Source organism: Aptenodytes forsteri, unplaced genomic scaffold (genome assembly GCF_000699145.1).
Source record: "Aptenodytes forsteri isolate BGI_AS27 unplaced genomic scaffold, ASM69914v1 Scaffold402, whole genome shotgun sequence".
Classification (NCBI taxonomy): Eukaryota; Metazoa; Chordata; class Aves; order Sphenisciformes; family Spheniscidae; genus Aptenodytes; species Aptenodytes forsteri.
In genome coordinates this window covers 598,975-621,460 of record NW_008795144.1, presented here as the reverse complement: position 1 = coordinate 621,460, position 22,486 = coordinate 598,975, and the positions used below count along the sequence as shown (strand labels likewise).

Sequence of the window (22,486 nt, the reverse complement as noted above, 5' to 3'; positions counted from 1 at the left end):
AGCATAATAGAAAGGCAGAATGAAAATAGAGGAGGTGTTAATCCAGAGCTCTGGAAGTGTATGATTAGTAGTTTAACATAGGGTTGTGCAAAGTCATACAGCGGGTTGGGCAGCGAGATGCTCGTGTCAGCAGAACTGACAGCAGGGAACTTGTGATAGGTAAGCAATTGTGAAGGATAGCATACCGTTGGAGATGAGCAAATGTGTAGGGCTAAAAATGAAATTAATTCAATAGTGTTTCAAATTATTTGTCCCTGTGAATGCATGTGTGCAGCACGGACTGCAACGGTAAGTTTTCCAGAAGTCAGGGAACCAAATCTCTTCATCTTTTCATCTCCTTGAAAAACTGGGCTCATCAGGGGCAATCTTTTGTTTGTAATGTCATTTGTGATGGTGACCTTTGAGTACATTTTTATTAATTTTAGGAGACAGAAAGGGCATGCATTATAGTGGAAAACAGCTATATCCATTCCTTGGTTTTGCTTCAGCTCTTCTAATAATGAGATTTAAAAAACCTGCAGAACCTTAATGAACAATGTCAGAGGGACTGAGGCAGTATAGTTGAATTTTTTTGGAAATGTGGGGCCCTGTAAGAGCAGACTGGCGAGGGGCTGGAGCCTCTGGACTGCAAGGGCTGCCCTTGGGCTTGCCGCCCAGTTTCTGAACAGGCAACCAAATGGCAAGCCTTGCCAAGAGAAAAAAGTGAAAAGCCCAGCTTATTGGGAAAGCCACAGTGTGTGTGAGCTGTTTTGGTGGCTGCTTTGGCTTCTCTCGTCTGAAGCTCGGTGTCATGTCCCTGAGTCAAACCTCGACTCGGCTGGTCTGCATGGGGAGCCTGCCAGCATGCTCCCACCGCCCCGGAGCGGGACCTGGACCGAGGCACGTGCAAAAGGCTGGCTCTGTAACAGCACGTTTTCAACCTAACTCTAAGGCACACTGCTTTACCTGGTGTTTTTTTCTGAGCTGAGAATGAGAAAAATGGAGATACGTTCATTGCTTTATTGTCTGCCTTACGGCTATAAAGACAGTGGTGAAGCATAGCACTCGAGGTATGGAGAAGCTTGTTCAGGAAAAGGTTCTGTGAAATAGCGGATAACAAGAGATTTGTCATTGCCACTGGATTTTGCAATGCAGTTTAGGAGAATGCAGTGCGGTGGATGTCTTTGGTCTTTACCAATAAACAAGAGCCTGCAAATCAATATCAGTACGTATGTTAAATTTATTTATTCTATACAAATGCAAAATAGTTTCTTAATTTGTGCCTTTCTGCTTGTTGTGACCGGTCACTGGTCACTGGAAGTGACTGACAGGATTTATTTGTATCCCTGGAAAATTATACCCTGTGAATGTCATAACACATCACACTATCCTCATTTATATTTTTGTTTTACAGCACTTCCTGGAATTTGAAAATGCAGCAGTAAGATCTTTGATTTAAAGTGTTTTCTGCACATGAAAAAGCAAGGTCAAAATGATATTTTTAAAAAACAACTTTTTTAAAAAAATGGATCTATCTGAAATCAGATTGGCAGGTTTTTTAACCTTTTTGTTTTTAACATGTATGTATTAGACTTATAAGAACCAATTTCTAACTACATTTGGTTATTATACAGCATATATGAATGATCGTATTTAATTTTTTTATTAAGTAGTATACTTTTTGAGGTATATAACAGTTTGACCACATGAGAAGCATGATGATGAGTCTTTTATGTGACTACAGCTTTTACATAGCTATAGTATATGTAGCAAATTCATTCTATATTAACATAGTAATACTCAGAACCTAGTAAATTCAGATTACATTGGATGGACTAACTTTTTACTGCTATTACAGAAAAAGATGCCAAATGCTGATATTCAGGACATATCTGCTCTGACTTTCAAAGCAGTTTTGGAATGCCTCAGACTTCAGATTATGTAAAAATAAAGATCCTTCAGTGGAGCTAACTTTGCATTTATTTGATTCTGTAATGGTTGACCCTGGAAGGCATTGAGAGACACTCAGTCCTCATGATCTTCAACTGGAGCTGAGGATTCAGGGCAAAGGGGGAGCTCAGTAGTTAATAGAAGGTGGCAAATATTTCCTGCTTTCCATTGTTTCAACCAGCTTTCTTCACAGTGAACTTGTACGTACTAGAGTAGATGATGCCTGCATACACTGTGGTAATACTAGTCATCCAGTTTAACTTGAAAAGCAAGTGTGATGCTGTCAGCTGAGATCAAATGGTAAGAGATGGTGATATGGGGAGGACTTTTCTATGTCATCGTAGCAGAAATATCACTGGCAGAAAGCCAACATAACATCTTTTTCTGCAAGAAAATGGTGACCACATTGAAAAACACATAGGCACCTCCCCCCTTTTTTATATGTGAAGATAGAAGAGAATCTTCTATATGTGAAGATATTCTTCTATATTCTATCATCTATATGTGAAGATAGAAGAGAATCAAAGCCAGTTGAAGTGTTGCGGATATCTTCTTTTATGCTGTTGCTGCTCCACAATGCGCACAGCATTTCCATTAGGGTAGTTTTATTTTCCATGCAGTGTGAATTATTTTTTACTTAGTGGAGGATGTAGGATGCTTCTAAAAGGCTAAAATACTTGTCGTGCTGTTGACGTTTTGTTGTTTGTTTGTTCCTTTATTTGACTTCTCAATTTAGAAAGCTCAATTAGAAAATTCTTCTGGTAGAGGATTTTGGTATGACTCAACACTTCAGTGCATACAGTGGTGAAATGAAATCTTGTGACTTCCTTTTTACAATAATAATTAGGAATCTACAGCGCTGAATACTCACTGGTCACTGTTCCCCTAGAGGTAGTACTTATTAGTGGTAGTGCCACTTCACTGCCTATAGTGGGAAGAGAATTGTTTGTCACTGCATAAAGAATTGCAAGAATGTGCCAGCCTCATGTTGCTAAGTCTGTAAATGTTGTATTCGCGAAGGAAAAGAATGACCAACAGCCAGAGAAAAGCACTGGCTGAAATTTAAGTGGGTTATTTTGAGTCTTTTAGAGTCCAGTCTGAACAGATGAATTTGAATTCATCTTAGGATACAAGATTTCTGTGGAATTGTGACTGTAACCTGAATTGCAAGAATGTGCCAGCCTCATGTTGCTAAGTCTGTAAATGTTGTATTCGCGAAGGAAAAGAATGACCAACAGCCAGAGAAAAGCACTGGCTGAAATTTAAGTGGGTTATTTTGAGTCTTTTAGAGTCCAGTCTGAACAGATGAATTTGAATTCATCTTAGGATACAAGATTTCTGTGGAATTGTGACTGTAACTTCCATACTTGTTCTTGAAAACTTTCAATAGGTGAAACTTGTGTTATGTTTTCACTTTTTGATGAAAATTCCTTTTGTGTTTTGTCTTTTAATTCAGTATATATATATATATATAAAAAATATATATATATGAAAAATATACAAACAGGCCTTTCACTCATATGGAAATTTTTGTTTTGCTTGTTCTTCTCTAAATTAAAAATAACTGTTGTTAAACAGTCCAAACTCTGATACAGAATTTTAGCATCCTCTTCTTTTGACTAATGCCATTGATAAGAAGATGACAGTCACACTAGAAGTAGATAACTGTTAAGAGTTTTATGGAAAAGACCACCCCACTACAGTTGTCATAAGTTTAAAAAAAAGTCTCTTAAGCAACTTAAATACCTGTCTTTTCAATGTTTCTGAGTTTGCTGAAATAATGCTGCATTTACATCACTATTAGTAAGCAACAAAGTGGCATCAGAAGTCAGCCTCCATCTGCAGCCCTTGGAAGCTTTTCAGGGAACCTCTTGGGGAATTTTTAAATTATGTTAATAAATATTATAACAAACACATTTTTTTTGTGTAACTTTTGGCCAGTATAGATATATTCTCTTGCAGATTGAGTTTATTATGGCAAGCAGTGTTCAGTCATGCTGAATAGAAAAATTATCTTGTGTTTTATTAGTTGTGCCATTTGGGTTTGTCTTCAGATGGGTAAAAAAATTATATTTTAATTCCAACATTATATGGGGTCAGTACTGTTTTATAAGCATGAAGATATCTGTTAGTACTTCCAGTATTACCCTGGTTTGTGCTATCCTCATGTAACTCGTGTTTATAAAGGATATGAATTATCTGCAAATTTCTGACTTCTGCCTTCACTATTGCCAGTATCTCTGCAGAAGAGTAGGCTAACTGGAGCTCAAGTGATTATGTATTTTTGCTCTTAAAAATTACAGTGCATGTAATTAATGTTTAGATCTGATGGACTTTCTGAGGTGATCTGAATGCAGTTTATATGCGGATACAAAGATAGAATCATTCTGTTAAATTCTATAAAGGAACTTACTCCTGGCCGTAGAAAGTCCATACTGGGCTGAGTGATTGACTTAGTCTCTTACTTATTCCAAATAATTTACTGTCACTTATCTCCTAATATCAGTGGCAATCCCTAGGAGATTTGACATATGGATGCCAGGCTGAGCTACAGACCGAGAAGTTTTTACAAAAAGTGCAATCTTTTATTTTTTTTTTTTTTTTTACATTTACAAAGTCCATTCAATTTTTAGCATATTTCTGAAATGAAAGAATTCAATGACTTTAAGATGTCTTCTGATGGCTTTCTTGTAGATTAACACACATGCAGAAGGTAGATTGATCGTAGTAGCATTTTGGTAGCTTGAACGTTAACTTCACATACAGTTTCTGACAGTGTAGCACATTTCTAAGAACATTAAAGAATGCCTGTTGAATTTCCTCTAGACATGACATAAAAAATAAACCATCTATCTTAATGCATAACTGGATATCAGTCACTTTAATAGCAACTAGTCATCAAGCATAGGAAAAAAAGGATTAACCAAAGGATATGTTCTAGCATACAGTATGGAAGTGAAGAATTTATTTGAAAAACACATTTATAATCTAGTTTAAAAGATATTTGAATTTTATTTTGCACGATAAGTGCTGAGGGACCTTATTTTAATTAATTTAGAGGAAGTTGAAGTTAAACCTTGTGGAATATGTAGAAGAGGTTTTTGCCTGTTTCCAGTCTAAAATGGTTCATGTATGCAAACTTAATTCACAAAAGTTTGAGAACTTTAACAGCTAAAGAAGCTTTTTTTATTTTTGAAAATGGATATATTTCTTCAGTTTGCTCTTTTCAAAGACTAGGTATCCAAATCAGGATAGAGTGGTATTAGCAGAAAAGCTAAACACAAAGCACAGTCAGGCATGTAGTATGACTTCTTTTGTTGGAAGTCGTTTCTCTGAAAGAAATAATATGGAGATCTACTTACAGTCCAAAAGCAGGCCCAGTTCAGATATTACTCCAGTCTTCCTAATATGAATGCTCTGTAAAGTTGATAAGAATTTTATTTAACAGATTTCAGGTATGAAATCTCATGAAATCAGGTATGATTTCAGGTATCTGCTCATTTGATGATGCGATTAATTTGTTTAAATGGTGTAAGTCTAATTGCAGAACCGTAGTTTATTCTCCTGGTCATTTACTCACATGCGTAATTACAGCCAAAATATTTCAAGCTTTGTTTATGTTATTTGATTTATGTCTGGCTTTTCAAAATGAAAAAGCAACAGATCCTAAAATGCATGCATAAACTTTCATTAAAGATAAAAATATCTTTTTTCAAATTCTATTACTGGAAATTCTTCTGTATCTTTTTTTAACATCAGATAATGCAATGCACAGCTGTCTAAATGTCGTCTATGGTGACTTATAATGAAATAACTTAATGTCACTTTCTTAATCACAGAGGGCAGATTCATAAAATGACATTCAGAAATTTCAAGTCTTACAATGTTCCACTCTTCATATATGCTCTAGTTCAGAAGTGGAAGTCGTATGAGGCACAGGAGTTAACTCCACTCAGCTGTAATACTTTAAGTAGGTATAGCAATGGAGGAGCAATCTGCCTTTGCACCGCAGGGGGTATGCTGGAGTCCATCAGCATGTAAGTAGGCGTTTGAATTGCAATCTTCTCTTGAGATGGAGCACCATCTCCCTCTCTTCATTGATATCAGTACGAGACACGTGATCAGTGTTTGAAAGTGGCAACTTGACCTAAAATTGTATTATACATTCTGTGCCTCTAACATGACTGGCTTAATCCCCCTGGTATGAGCTCCCCTCCCGAAGCTGTGGTGCTCAGGCATGTCTACAAGCATGTTGGCCAACCCCTTGCCTCACATTGCTCTCAACTTGCTGTAACAATAGTGTCGATGGCCTGAGTGGGTTGCACATGTCTTTTCACATTGATTCACTTTGCTGAGCTTCCTCGGCAGGACACGTTCATTCAGCTGGTTACAGAAGCACCAGTGCCTACAACTGAGGTGGGAACGGAGGTCAAGCAGCCTGGTGGACTTGTGTCCAGGGGACGGGGCAGCTCCTCCCATGGTGCGGAAAGGGCTGCTACAGGGAATTGCACACGCAGTAGCAGATATTTTGTAGATACTTCAAACTGGCTGGTACTGTATAATCAGAAAGAGCAAAACTACCTTTTGTTTTTTAAGAAAACGAAAGGATATGATCCGCTGAAATAGACCTGTGAGTTGGACAAGGCAAGATTTTAGAGAAGATTTTGAAGGAAACAATAAGACACAGAAGAAGAGGGGAAATAAGATGTAAAAGGAAATATGCAAGAGTAAGCTCAGATTGCTTTTCATGTGATAATTGATTTTTCCCTTACAAAAGAAGAAGATATGACTTACACAATTTACTGCTGCCAGTGAATTTTTTACACTGCTCAGTATCAAAAAGATTTCATGGTAAGTTTTTCACCTGCTCTTGCACATAAGTATTTTCTTATATCATGTCCAACAGTTCCATAGAAAACCAAGAGAAAATAGTTTCTCTGTCCCTCATGTCATTCATGTCTTTTCAGCTTGTTCTAGTGCTTTTCATGTTGTCCTCACCTTACACTTTTTTGTAGGTTCTGTAGTAAATTTTGGTTCTCTTATCCCCATGTTCAGTGCAATGATTTTTTTACAGATGCTGTCTCTTAGGGATGTCAGCTAGGATTCAGTTGCCAAGAATCAGTTAGCCCATTATGTGTCTACAGAATAATTTCTTTTTGTTACAACACAGGTTTTTATGTATATCCAGAGTGTAGAAAGAAGTCATTATTTGATCAGATATATTTTGGGGCATTAAGAAACTTAGGATTTCTTTTATTCTTTTGTATATCCTGAACATTTTTTTAAACATTCTTGGCTTTAGTTTAGCTTCTTCAAAGAAAAGAATTACATGTACCCCTTCTTTGAGAAAGAAATTTGTGTATTTGTATGCCCCATATATATATATAAAATTTTAATTGATCTTAATTGAATTTATTTGGAAGCAACAATATTTATATTATACAACTTCCTTCAGTGGTCCTTATCTTGTATTTTTTCATCGTTAGAGTCAGCAGAGTTTTGGCTGTCAAAACCCCTGACATTGTTACCTATAGATAACTTCTATGGAGACTTAGTAGTAGTAGTAGCCTGTTTTGAAGGGTTGTGTTTGCTTTACGTTCTACTACTGGAAAACTGAAACACCACTTCAGTGGCTGAAGAGAAGCTCCTGTTGATTTATGCTGATTTATTGTGGCTAAGAAAATACAGCTCTAATTTGCGAGATGGCTCTGCGTTGTAAACACTCTGAGCCAAAGCTTCACCTGTTGTACATTTGTTCTAAGACAACTCTATTTTATTACTGGAAGTAACTGGTGATTATTTGCACAGCTTCATAGCGTGTGCTGTTACATAGGGATTGTAGGAAGGACCTATGTGCTCAGCATGGCGTGAGGGGCATTGCAAGGAGATGCTCAAAGAGCATCTTCTGTACCTCTCGCTGGGTCCAGTTTCTTACAACATTTTGACTTTTGTATTTTTTCCCGTCTGTCTCACAGAGTATGCGATGGAATGTTGCTTTATTGTATTTAGCCTTTGTTGTATTTAGCTCAGGAATTTGGGTTGAGTATGTTGGTATTCGCTAAGTTATTCAGACATTTGCACATGCAGAGACGTGTGTGTGTACAGCTACCCTCTGTTGTCTTATGGTTTACTGGTAAGATTTTTCACACATTTGATTTAGGGAGAGCTTCAGTGCCCACAGCAGCACTTATTAGGCAAGAATCTTCGAAGATACAAGTAATTCATGTCTAGTTATAAGGCTAATGGAAAATTGTGATATATTATTTAAAGTAATTCTTTTCATAATAAATAAATAGAGAACAATGAAATAGCTTTGCATTAATATCTTGTATCATCTAACATTTAAAAATTCATATTCTCCCTGTTGATTTCTAATGAAGATCATTTTAATGCACATCTGAAAAGTAGCTTATTAGAAATAAAAGTTGAGAATGAAAATTAAAGGCTGTAAAAATATGCAATTAATGGCTGGAATCCCAGATAACCAAAGATTTTAATAATATATATGATTGATCTCTGTGTGGCTTTCCTTTTTCTTGACCACACAAAATACAAAGATGACCAATGTGCTTCATCATGTGTAATTAGGAAAAAAACAGGACATTTTGCAAGTATTTTTCCTAATTACCGTAGAGCATTTTCAATCCATTCAGAACCAAAATGATTCACATGTAGTCCCATTAAACTTCTTGTAAACACCAACTTTGTCTTCTTCCCATCCTTCACCTTGTATTCATTGGTATACCGATCAGATTCCTGTCGTAGTTTCTCTGGATTAGGATTAAGTTTAGAATATTTTTCTTAGTGCTAGGAGTTCTTCTTTAATTCTTCTTTTTATTTCATTCTCTGACAGCTCATTGTGCTGATAAATGTGTCCACGGTCGTTGTATTGCTCCGAACACCTGTCAGTGTGAGCCTGGCTGGGGAGGACCCAACTGCTCCAGTGGTGAGTTTTCACCTGCTTCTGCCTGTCTTGTGCTCTTTCCACGGTGTTGTCCTCTCTTTTGGGCAGATTATCATTGATCCTGTGCTTGGGCTCCTGCTTTCTGGTCAGGGGGTTGTTCTGAGTTATCAGGTTACTCTGCGTGACCTGATTTTTCTTCATTTACTTGCAAACAATGTTACCCTGTAGCAGCACTAAATGTCATGAGCTATTTTGTGCTCAGAAACACATGGTATAATAGAGAAACATAGTATCTAGAGTAAAGTAGATAAAATTATATTTTAAATATAAGAAAATCTCTAATTTTTTATTTTCCATATGGGTAAAGAATGATGGTGCCAGGTCATGCTTAAAAGCTATGAGCAAAGACTTCCTCACAACCCTGTCCTCCTTTTTCACTCTGCCACTAACTTGTCCTTTTTCCCCTCGCTGTGTTCCCCTCTTGCATTATTAGTTGCTCCCTGTCTGCTCAGTCTCTTTCCATTTTACTCCCACTTACTAGTCACGTTTCTCCAACTTTCTTCTCCTTCCCCTTTGTTGTGGTTTAACCTCAGTCTGCAACTGAGCACCACGCAGCCGCTCGCTCACTCCCCCCCACCCAGTGGGATGGGGGAGAGAATTGGAAGAGCACAAGTGAGAAAAAACTTGTGGGTTGAGATAAAAACAGTTTAATAATTGAAATAAAATGATAATAATAATAATATAATAATAATAATACTACACAAAGCAAGTGATGCACAGTGCAATTGCTCACCACCCGCCGACCGATGCCCAGCCAGTCCCCGAGCAGCGGCCCCCCCGGCCAGCTTTCCCCAGTTTATGTACTGAGCATGACGTCACATGGTATGGAATGTCCCTTTGGCCAGTTTGGCTGTGCCCCCTCCCAGCTTCTTGTGCACCTCCAGCCTTCTCAGTCGGTAGAGCATGGGAAGCTGAAAAGTCCTTGGCCAGTGTAAGCACTACCTAGCAACAACTAAAACATCGGTGCGTTATCAACTTTGTTCTCATCCTAAATCCAAAACACTGTACCAGCTACTAGAAAGGAAATTAACTCTATCCCTACCGAAACCAGGACAAGAGTGCGTGCAGGAGACGAGGGGAGCAAGGGAGGAGTATCGAGGACACACGCAGCAGGAGACAGGGGCAGGTTGGCACCTTTCCTGCTTGGCGTGCGGGTGCAGTCACATGCAACCTAGCGAGCAGGTGGTCACCCTTAATAAAGAAATTATGAAGATCAAAGCCATCACACGCTTGATGCAAGAACATAGCAAAATGTCAAAACCACAAAGTGAAGTAGTAAAATAATATCAGTTCGTGACCTTTTTAGTCACTGCTGTTTTCTAGACTCTTTGAGTGTAAAACCAGGCACTGCAGGCTCCAGTAAGGCAATAAAGTCCGGAGAGAGGGCAGAAACCCTGCAATGGCAGGGCTGGCATGTTTGTGCACTATCCCTTCCTCTATCAAAGGTAATCATTTGTGCAGGCCGTGAATTGTTATTTTTTCTTCCCTTTGCCTGAAATAGAGTTTCTCAGGATAGTTCTTGATTTTTTTTATTCATCATAATTTGTTATTTGTTCCATCTTTCTGTTCCCCTTTGTAAGGACTTTGGAAATGTAATGTTTAGGCTAACATTACAACCATATACTTCATTACAATCAAGTCCAAAGTGGGTCAATGCTAGTGACTGTCCACTGGAAAGGAACATATTTTAGTCAACAATGAAAAAATATGTTTATAATTTAAATTTCACAGACCATATAAAATTCTAATTCAGAAACCAGAGCTTGATGTCTTGCACAGGTATTATCCTGCTAGTTTACTTAGTATGGGATTCCTATAAAAATAACAACTGTGAAAAACGTAGATCAGCAGCAGCACAAAAGTAATGTAGTTGTATTTTCACCCTCATTTTTTTCCGCTTAACAGAAATAGGGAAATGTTCTTTTTTTGCAAACAAGGGGCTACAGTGACTCTTATTCTGGAACTGATCTGTTGTTCAGGCAGCATATTTTGTGAAATTTGAAAGAGAGAGAGAGAATAAAAATAATAATAAATTACATGAGGAAGAACTTAACCATTTAAAAATTATTACATTTGTTGTATAGTCTTTGTATACACTTACATGTGATTCTTTTCATAAACAGCTCTAAAGAAACACCAAGTTTTGCGTAAGACAAAACTGAGTTAGCAATGCAATGTTGCTGTAATACTGATCTTAATCTGGTGTGTTGAATCGTCAAAAGAAATTGTCAAAAAATGTTATCTTTCTTTGTGGAAGCCTTATGTGTCAAGCTCTTCTGTAACTAATCAAACGTGCAGAAGAAATGTGTATCATTAGACAACATAGAATGGGGAGATACTGTTATTTATTGAGATTTCCAAGTTCGAAACTCGCTGAAAGAGCACTTTAGATGAGACAGGAACCTCTAAATCTGTCTTTGGAAATAATCCTTCCTCTCACAGGGTTTTCTAGAGTCCATTTCCCTTACCTGTCTGGTATAATTCATTTTGAATACATGTGCAGCTCTTTTCGTCTGCTTCTTCCTCAGTTGGTTGCCTTTGATTGCTTGTCACAGCAGCCTCAATAGCAAAAGTACGTTCTGGTGTGTGTACACAACAGGCCAAAGCTGAAAGAGCCTTTGTTCATGTATCTTTGAACAGTGTGATCTCTGGAGAGGTTGGTGATCCTCTAAAAGCTTCTGCATGATGTTAATGCTAACTGGAACTGCTGAAACTTGTTTTGGATTGCTAGTGTAGTCCTAGGAGAAGAGGGGTAGGCTGAGGAGGAGGATATTTTTGTGCATGTGCTACAGGGACATTTGTTTTGGAGTTTATCCCATTCCATGTGGACAAACTTAAGAAACATGTTGGTTTCACCAGATTGTCCTTCTGAGTTTGAGTGCTGCTGGTTGTTGCTAGCTGTGCATGATTTCCTCATCTATGTGTCTGAGAGCTACAGCACAGATCAAATTGAGTTGAAGAGTGGTGGATAGTGTTGGAAAGACAGTAAGTGATAGGATTTTGGCTCTCTGGCACTGAGTTTTATTGTTGCTTGCCCTACGTAGGTGATTTTCATATTTTGCCTTTAACTGTATTTTCTGCATGATCCCCAACTTGATTAGTTTTAGTAACAGAAAGGTACAATGGGATAAAATAAAGAGATCCTTTTTTTTTAATAATAGTTTTGTTGATATGGCAAGTTATTCATTCAAGAAAAATACATGCAAATTGCCATACTGTAATAATGTCTATTATATGTAACTGGATAATGGAAAAGGAACAATGGTTACAAGGCAGGCCAGTATTTTCGTAAGGCAGACACTCAGGGATTTAATGGTTACTGATGACCAAATAAAATATTGTGACTGAAAGGCAGAGATTATTCTCAAAGTATGAGATATTAGGCAAACTTCCAGATTTAGTAATCTGTTCATTTTCATGGACACAAACATGTCGGAAGCAACTGTTCTACCTAAGCACTAGCTTTTTGTAAAACTGCAGAACTAAACTTTTTCTTCCAAAGTACTATCCTTTCTCTATTAGGATTGATTATTCTCCTTACAAAGGAATTTCATCTGTAAGCATCTGAGAACAGAGTTAGTCCTATTGCAGCATCTGTCCATCTGCCAACCCCCAGCTTGATTTTATCTGTTGTTTCTCAGTTGTATTTACCCAGTGTGTTTAAAATAAATTTTTAAATCATATGCCACAGCTTCTATGTGACAGTGGCTTACTGTGTGGTAATTGCAGACAAGTGCTCCCTATACGCTGTAATGTTCTCTCCAAAAATGAGAGAGTGATTGCATGGACTAAATTCGTGCATTGTGCAGTAAAAGCTGAATCAGCTAGCTTCCTCCCCTATCTTTGCATACCACTGTGTGCTATGGCCTAATAACCTTTCTAGGGACTAAACTTTTTGGGAGACTCCTATTTTCTTTTGTAGCAACCATTACCTCTTTTTTGTGACAAGTCTTACCCAATTCCTAATAGCCTAGGTCAGTGGCTGCTTTCAGTTTAGGGAGAAGAGGGATAAAGATTTGACTAGACTACTGAGGCTGTCCTCTTTCAGTGCTTAATTCTAGCCCAGCCCACAACTCTTCTCTCCATCACATCCTCTGCCTTTCTGAAAACCTTACATCCCACCTGAGAGGAAAATAGGATTGGATGTGTTCTTCTGTGAGTAAAACCTGAGTGGTGGTCTCACAATTTGGCTAATTAAATAATATCTCCTGGGGGAACATTTCCCGTGTGAGACATATTTTTTCTTCAGGCCTTTTCTTTTTAGTTAAAGGAAATATACTGTATTAGGCAGTGTTTGCTTGCAGGGAATTTCAGTGGGAGGTGATGAAGGAGATGATGATAACGTACATATTTCTGAAAAGAAATACTCCTTGGATTGAGAGATCACTCATTTGCAGAACACTTCCATTCTAGCGGGAGAGATGACAGTCAAGCAAAACAAGTTATTCTAATAAAGATTTATTGACCGAACACGGCAGTCAGGTCAATGACAAACGAGTGGACAGAAGATGTGTTGAACCTATCCGTTGGAGAGAGCGAATCAGCACAACCAGTGTGCTGTCAGCACCCCTTTGAAGAAGTGTTTGTGAACTTCAGAAGTATAAGTTGATCGGTTCTGGTCTGGGGACAAGGACAAAAGTTAGAAAATGGACACAGTGGTAAAGATAGCTATGTTTGTAGATTAAAAATGTAAACAAATAGATTTCATTGAAAAACAAACAAACCAACACAGCCTTTCCCTTCCAAACTGGATTATTTTTTATATCAAATTTTTAACTTGCGTGTGTCAGATTGGATTGTTACATATTATAAGAGCATTTTTGACTACAGGTTGTGTATAAAGCAGTCTTCTGTAAAAGTTGCTACACGTGGTGATAGTTGGCTCTCTAGGTGTGTAGAGATGATCAAACCATGTTTTACATTTGTAGATTATGTTTTCTACCTGTTTTCTGCTCACACTCTTGCAACAGTATTTGCTGTAATACATAATATATGGACCTGATTGTCAGTTTTGAATGTGTGTGCAAGATAGATACACATGCAGCCTAACATGGAGCCCCACTAAGCAATCAGGGCATTCACTTTGTTTTTCTTCTCATGCCTAGTAGTCCACAAATAATGCCTTCAAAATCAATAGGACACTTTCTGAATAAGCTGGAGCGGAGGCAAAAGGCCAAAATCAATATTACACTGACTCGTCTGCAAAGGTTATAGCCTTAGTGATCCCTGAGCTGGCTTGAGTAGTAAAGCAAAAAGGGAATGACATATTTTTGGTTTATAACAAGTATGTTAGGATTGTTTGTGGAAATGTGAATAGGCGTTTTCTATTTTTATTGTATTTAAGTAATCTGAGATTTGTTTGAATCACTGGGTTTTAATTTGTAATTTGATTCTGTTGGTGATTAATAGAGTTTCGTTGGGACTATAGTCTGAGGGCACGGGGGTAGAACAAGTGGCACTAAGGTGTAATTTGGCTCCAAGGTTTTATAAAGCATGAGAAGGGAACTGGCTTTTTCCTTAACACATTAAGCTGAGCATTTAAAACTGGCATCTCGGAGAACCATCTTCTTACCTTTAAATGCACTTGTTAAAGAAACTTTTAAGGTACAGTAGCTCTGCTACTGTCAGATTTCCTTTACTGTCATGGGTGTTTGTAAAGTTCGCAAATTCCATGAAAATCTCACTGTTTTCTTCATGGGATTTGGCAGATGCAGAATATGGCAGAAACTGGATCCGTTGGCATAGATTGTGTGAGAGACTCACGTGAGTTACAAGTACTGCCAGTTTCTCAGTGGAGCTTGTGATTTCCATTAACCCTCCCGAGGTGGATGTGTGACTGTTTTCCACAGACACACTTGCACCCCAAGTGAAACGGCCCCCTTGGTGCGGGTACCAGGCAAGGTGCCTGGGAGCATCTTGTGCACTCTGACGGCACAGCTTGTGAATCTTGAATTGAGCTTCTTTGACCAAGGCATTGCTTTCCTTTTTGTTTGTCGAAAGCATTTTGACTAACAGCTTGCAAGATACGCTTAGAGAGCTAGCTCATCCTTAAGTTTTCCAAGCCATTCAGCGGGCTGTAGAAAGAGGTTCTGGTTTTAACCACATGCTTGCACCAGAAAGGCTTGATTCCCAGAACTGAGAAACTGCTAAACACGCAAGTGAAATTGCAGAGTATCCTGACAGAGAGCTATTTGCTTTTACACAAAATGTAGAGAAACAGCTCATTCAAGTGATGCAGAACTGCCCCCCGCCCTGGCTCCCAAACAGCCACATGTGCAAATGCATTCTGTTAGCAAAAGTGACAGCAGGTCATAAACAGTCTTAAATTTAACCTTTTCTTATTATATGTGTCTTCCCCATACTCTTCACTACTCTTAATTCTTTTGTAATTAGTACTTCTGTAATTCCCCTAACTGAGTTCTCATCAGTTTTGCCTTATTTTCTCCTCTAACAAGGCTGAATATCATTGGGTTGAGAAACTAACCCACCAGCAGGTTAGAACAGGTGCAAATAGGGAAAATGGGTATTAACGGAAGTTGCCATCACCTTCATTGTCAACAGAGTCACTACAGTGTCACTATGGTAGGTAGTACCAAAATTCCCAGGGCTACATAGCAGCTGTGCTTTTCTAGAGTTTAGTACAACAATGTATTTAAAATTATATTATTCTTACGTTTAATATAATTTCTGTCCTATAAAGCATTTTGGTTTTGAAGTTCTAGGGAAATGAATAGATTTTATGGACATGCTTCATCGTTTTGCTGAATTACAGTTCCAATCTTTAAGCAAAAGCAGAAACAAAAATATATTTTCTACAGAACTGAGTTATTAAATTTACTTATGTTGAGATTTACTGAAGGAAGTCATTGCAGTAAATGGTGATAGTTTTATTGATTTGTAAATGTTTTTGGATCAGAGATGCTTTTCATTTCTGCTTTTCACCATTTTGTAAACTCAGTGTATTTGTGGTGTTTACCTAAGTTGATTTCTTGAATAATATCTGTGTAATTTGTTTTTTTCTAGTGACAGTGCAAAAGTATTTTTAGTATTGGTTTAATTTCAATCTGTCTTATATATTGGTGGACTTACGTATTGTCAGTGGCTAACTTAGCAGGTTTTCAAGGATGTGAAGGATAACATTTGTTGCTAATTTAAAAATTAAGATGACCTTCAAGTCATTGCAAAAAAGGAAAAAGGCTAATTTATGGTCCTACAAGGAGATCTGTGCAAAATCAGGATCATGGACAACAGTCCATTTTATACAGTACAATCAGATTCTTATAATTTTGTAACTTTTCCTATAATAGTGATTATTTTTAACAGGTTTTATCTCAGTAGCAAGATAAAATGAACACCAAGAACCATCTGTGTGTGTTTTCCTTAGCAATTATCGAACCTTGTGTTCTGATGTCCAAAGCACTTTAAAGAGCCTTCTGAAATTTATGCCATGTGAAAGGCATATAGTTCCAGTCTTTTATAGAATCTGAAAAACACATTTTCATTGTTCTTCCACTTCACGGATCAAAAGGCTTTTACAAAGTAAAAAGAAAAATCCTTAAATTAAATTAAGCTTTGCATTTGCAATAAAAATCCTTTCTTATACACAAAACAAAAAGTAAGAATGAAAAATATGCCACAGGGTAAAAAACCTACAGTATAGCAAATGAAATCAGATAGAAACAAAAGGCTAAAAGAAAATCCAGATTTGATAGAAATTGCATTCTGAAAAAAACCACTACTATGCATTTCTGTGTCTGGCATGTAGGTAAAATAAGTCTTTTACTAAAACATTGATATTTTATGATTATTATGAGTGACTGATTCTCTAAAGGAAAAAGATTTCTTTTCTTATATAATAAAAATCCTTTCTTATACACAAAACAAAAAGTAAGAATGAAAAATATGCCACAGGGTAAAAAACCTACAGTATAGCAAATGAAATCAGATAGAAACAAAAGGCTAAAAGAAAATCCAGATTTGATAGAAATTGCATTCAAAAAAACCACTACTATGCATTTCTGTGTCTGGGTAGGTAAAAAAATAAGTCTTTTACTAAAACATTGATATTTTATGATTATTATGAGTGAGTGATTCTCTAAAGGAAAAAGATTTCTTTTCTTATATGCATGTGCATATATTTTCATAACATCCTGAGGTGACTAGAACAGAGTATATAAAAAAATATATGGAGAATAATCTTATGTTTTTATTAAATAAGACTTTGAAGGTTTTCTAAAGGGTGTTTTTATACTGCTTTTCAGAATAGCTGGCTTTGTTTTCTGGCTTTTTCAACTCATTTCTGAAATTTCTGTTTGCCATGTTCCTCCTTTACTGTCTTGCAATCCAGGCTGACATACAGGTTGATGTCACTAGGGGCTTAATGCATCTTGTCAAATTTTTAACACACTTGAGTATTTATAGCTTTCAGAATCAGTGGGAATTTACTTTTATTTGGTTTAAATTCCAGTTGGGAGAATTATTATCTGTTTCCTATCCTGCAGGAATATCCTAAGGGAAATGAACACCATCAATTTAGATCCACAGCTAACCAAATCGTAATAGCAGAGAGTAGTTTCAAGAATACTCTCTAAACTTTCCAATAAGGATGATGTGGATTCAGATTAGTGACAACATTCATATTTTTGTCGTCATTTTTGCTTAGTGAATCAATGAATGTTGTTCTGAACACAAACACACTCAGAAATGAAGGTCATTAAGAGTAGCATCTACATGGCTATGACTTTTCATGTCCTTATCAGCTGAGAGTAATTGAGGATCCATAAAGTATTATCCAAGTTTTTTTTGCGTAGACCAAAGGTACATGATGCCTTAATGTAATATATGACCTATTTGACTGTTGTCATAGTACGTGAAATACCTTCTTTCCTGTCAAGAAGGACATCAATCCAGTTTTCTGACAAAATTTTAATCTGGAGTGTGGTGTACACCATGTCTTTGCAAGCCTTTATATTGTAATTATGGCACTCTCTTTGGGCAAAACAGTAAACACATTTTCAGGCATGCAAAATACAATACTATCTAACACATGAATTAGAATTAAATTTCCCTTCTGTTGACACTTGAAAGTTAGATGGGCATCCGTTGTTGATGGAGAAAAGGGAGGACTTGTCCTGGGTGTGTTTCCTTACTGAGGTCATCAGAAAAAGAGTTGAGGTGGATGGCTCCTCTCACCTATGAATTTAAATGCTGCCTTCATAAAAAGTTATTCTGTTTTGTTGTGAAATTCTTACTGAGATTCATCAGATTCTACTTACTGCCAGTTAGATATCTAAAGTATTAGTTCCGCTAATGTATATTTATGTGAAGACAAGCATGTTTCTTGCTTCTGGAACAGAGGGAAGAGTCGTTCTTCCAAATGCTAAACTCTAGACAGCCTTAGGGGCAATTTAGGGCAACAAGCCTGTCAGTGAGCTACTCCTTTGGATAAATCAAAGTTTTCTCAATATTGGCCTATTTTACTTACACTGGTTATGCTTGGCTATTAGTCGTGGTTATTCCTGATAATGCAAGTCACTTGTGGGCCCTCCTAGAAATGTTACTCGTCTCTAATTATTTATATCCTCTGCTCCAAAAGACTGGAATAGTTTTTAAACAGGGCATGTTACAGTTGGTCTTCTTTTAGCTGTGGATGGTGATCATTCTTGCTCCTTGGTGGACCTCATGGCTGTCCCTTTTGGGGATTTGTGGACTCCCTCTGCAAGTAAAAATACAGAACAGAAAGTTCCCTCTGCCCCAGAGAACCTGTGGTTGAAGTAAAAGAAAAGAGATAACACAAAGCTGGAAACATGTAGGAGATGAGGAAGGAAGCAAACACTGATAAATGACTGTGGCAGGTAGTGGTTTTGACACACTTGCTGCATCAACTTTTTGTGAACTTCACAGGAAGGAGGAGTTATAAGGTAGGGACATGGAAGAGGACATCATGGCAGTTTTATGGCTTGGGGTACGGAGAGCTGTGCCAAATTGTAGAGGCAACTTGAGGAGAAACAAGGAAGATGATAGTCTGAAAATGCAACAACAGGCTAATGTCATGGGCAATGTAAATGTGGGGGTTGATATTTGGATACTGGATGAGAAATGATAGATGAGTCCATAAAGGCCGTGAAAGTAAGGACAAGGCAATAGGGATGTGAGAGTCGAAGGAGGGATGCAAAGGAAAGCACAAAGATTTAGACTTGTCCTTGATGTGACAACCTAGGAAGGAAGAAAGGTCAGTCAAAGATGGTGTTGAAGTTATGGGCAGCTTCAGTTTGTTTTACAGGCTGGAGCAAGGAAAATCAACTTTTACTTACTCTAAAGGCTGTGGGTCCTTGAACCTATCTGAAGAAATTATGTTGGAGTTTTGAGGAGACAGAGAGGTAGGAATTCTGCATATTTGCCACTGTTTGGTTATTTTAAATTTGTACTTCACAACATCGCATTCCAAGGGAGGGAGCATTCACTCTGTTTCTGCTGTCTGTGGTAGGGAATTTTGTGTTCGGTTGTTTTAAAAGACCATAAAAATACATAAGCCTAATGCTGTGGTAAGAATCTCCTCTGTTCTGGTGGTACATATTTCTGGCAACACACAGCAGTGTGTTGCAGAAAGACGTATAAGCCAGAATAAAATCTCATTCTGTTGTATTGGTGCTACATATAAGAAAGCTACAAAAAATGATAGCAAGAAAAGTAAATCTTAGCTTTGCTGTGATTCTTCACTTTCACCTCCCTATTAGCAAAAAAGAAAGACAAAAAGAGAAAAAAGGTCTTTAAAAAAGCATTGCAATAAACATTGTCTGGCTTGAATATCATGTTATAAAGGAAACTGTAGCATACTTAAAAGATAGTTGCAAGTCAGAGTTTCTAAGGTTTTTCTTCTGAAATGTTCTTTGACTTGATTTGATAGCCTTATTTTGTTCTCATTATAGGCCATTCTTTAGAGAAGTGCAGAATTGCAGGTGATCAAGATGGGTTTGTCAGGAATAAACTCGGACTCATTTGCACTTTTCTTTTTGTTGCCTTTTAATGAAATCAATGGAAAAAAAAGCAGAAAACCCCCTTACAAGTACGTGATCACATTTAGTTAAAAATGTCTTTTTTTATAAGGGGCAATAAAGGAGTGACCAAATTCTTCAGATGTGCTTCAGATTATTATAAAAATTCATACCTTGCGCTATAAAATATCAGGGCTCCTTCCATCGCAATTTGCAAATCACCAGCCGCTCACAGAAACCATGTGCATAAAACCACATCTAGCCCAGCATAATAACAATGTGCATTAAAGTTATTATACTAGGAAATACAGAACTTTAAATCTTCAAAGGTGCTACAAAAGGCCCCAAAACGATAGCAATTTGCATCACAGATTTCAATTCTTTTTTGAAGGTGATTTTTTCACTATTGAATCCTTGAGCTTCTCTATGTTTCTAAAGTTGTTGTTTGGCACTCAGTTTCAGCAAGCATTTCTTTATGATGGTAGACCTGTATTGTCTTAGAGTTTCATACCATACTTCCATATTTTAAATGAGGGTCTATACAATGCAGTGCCCTTATTCCCAAAGGCAAACTTTTGCTTTCACTGAGTAGCCTTTTGAGAGAAAAGTTTTCTGTCCTGTATTTGTAGCATTGTGTAATGTGCACAGCGTTTACTGTGGAGACAAACAAGATATTCCCAGATGAACAGAATGTATAAAAAGGAAAATGACAGCAAGATGTGGCATTAATACCACGGTGTTTGTTAAACGTTTACTTTGATTTTTTTTTCCCCCCTACAGCGTAAGGTGAAGGCAGAAAGGACCCTGTGAGTCTACTGCAAAAGCTGATAGGGAGCAGTACAGCTAGCTGGTTCTTCTGTTTAAAACAGAAAAACCTGAGGGTGAATATAACACATGTGAAAAGGGGAAGCAGAATGACTTTTGTAAGGAAGGTGCTCTTCGTAAAACAGAGCAGTGTTAGGCCAGTTCTGTGTGATCAATACAGAAAATTAACCCAATTTCTGCAGGATTCAGACCTTTTCCAGGAGTTATTGGGGCTGAGATGCATTGTCCTTGTGTCAAAACCATTCTGAACATGGGGCTCTTGTCTCTATACTTTGCTTCCCTTTCACATACACCCTGTGCCGAGACAGATAATTTACAACTCCAAATCTGTTCAGAACCCAGTAGCTGACACTTTTTCTTGTGTGTACATGTAGTGTTTGCATACGCGCGTGTGCCTGTGACCTTGGTGCAATCAGGACAGTCAGAGCAGCTATTCTGATTAAACTCCAGCTGACAGTCTGTAACCTGACGATAGTCATTAACTCAAAGACTATCCCATTCCACCAGATTAGCAGCTGTGTGACTTCCAGCCCGGCTTTCTTAGTGTCTGAATACTAGGAAGCAGCAGAAATAGTCTGATGTAATAGTTGGTAAATTTAGCCTCCAAAACTAAGTAAAAATAAACCAAACTCACCACCGGAAACGTTTCTACCCTTTGCCCTCTTCTTTTTTAATAGTAAACTGAGCATCAGTTTCTGACAAATCACTTTAATTTCCTATGGGGAACGTTATTGATTATCAGTCAGGGGACATAGAGGTAAAATATGTGATTTATCCATCTTGTTCAAAATTATTATTTATTCCCGTTAATCCTGCAAATTTCTTCACAGTTCTGCCCATAACTCACAGACAGATGCTGGGCTGGTGACAGACCTTGCGTAAAGGACTATCGTGCAGTCATACTATGGTGGGGCCACCATTGTCCTGGTGGAATGCTTCACCATTGTGCTGTAGTGAAAAATTGCATAGTCAATATTTGTTACCCACCTGGCCATTGCCAGAAGAATGGTCATGAGACTGGAAAACCTATTAGCAGCCATATGATGCTTTTTATTTTAATGATTTCCTGTAAACATAATGAGAAGATCACGCCAGGAAACTAATAAATTATTATGTACTGTGCGGTACATGCTCTTACAGTAAAATAGTCGAGAAAGGCTCAAGTTCACAGACACAGCACGTTCACCTTGGACATCAGTAAATCTCCAGGAGACAGCGGGGCGCATCCCAGGGGGGCAGTCTGGGGGTGGGATTGTAAAAAGAGCAGAGGGAGTACAAGGCCTCCGCTGCTTCACAAGTGAAGCAGTTTCTAGCAAGGCAGTCTTGGTGCCTGGGTGTTGGATGCAGTGGCAGATGCATGGTAGTAGATGGTCTGTGTGGCTCTGAGACTCATTATGCTGGGTCTTCAAGCAGCTACATGAAAGTTGTTGCACTGCACTGAATATCCCATTTCCAGCTGTTGGTGAAAGAACACAAGCTCGCACTTACCAACCAAGAATTAAGTCTTCTCTTGCCCGTCATGTCTTTATATCTAGAGCGTGTTCATGCCACATTCATCCTTGACTGAGCTCTGCATTGGAACAGTCGTGGTCTGGTGATCAGTCTGAAGTCTTCTGTTTATCAGACATGCCAGGACAGGGTTTTTAAATTTTTTTTTATTATTATTTTTTTAATTATTCCACGAGGAATGGCTGGAATTGAAATTGTCTATTTTGTCTGGGAGCAGGAGGAAGACTTACCTGAATCCAGACTAATGTGTTAACCAAAAAAGAAA

The 22,486-nt window shown here is 37.8% G+C and overlaps 1 protein-coding gene across 2 annotated transcripts in view; it reads left to right on the top strand.

Annotated features, from left to right (window-relative positions):
- The window catches only part of MEGF10 (multiple EGF like domains 10), an 81,922-nt gene that overhangs the window by 5,064 nt on the left and 54,372 nt on the right, over nt 1–22,486 (top strand). For both annotated transcript variants that reach the window (XM_009278515.2, XM_009278514.2), the window contains exon 4: nt 8,783–8,875. In XM_009278515.2, coding sequence (XP_009276790.2) covers nt 8,783–8,875 — 93 coding nt within the window. The remainder of the gene's footprint in view (nt 1–8,782; nt 8,876–22,486) is intronic.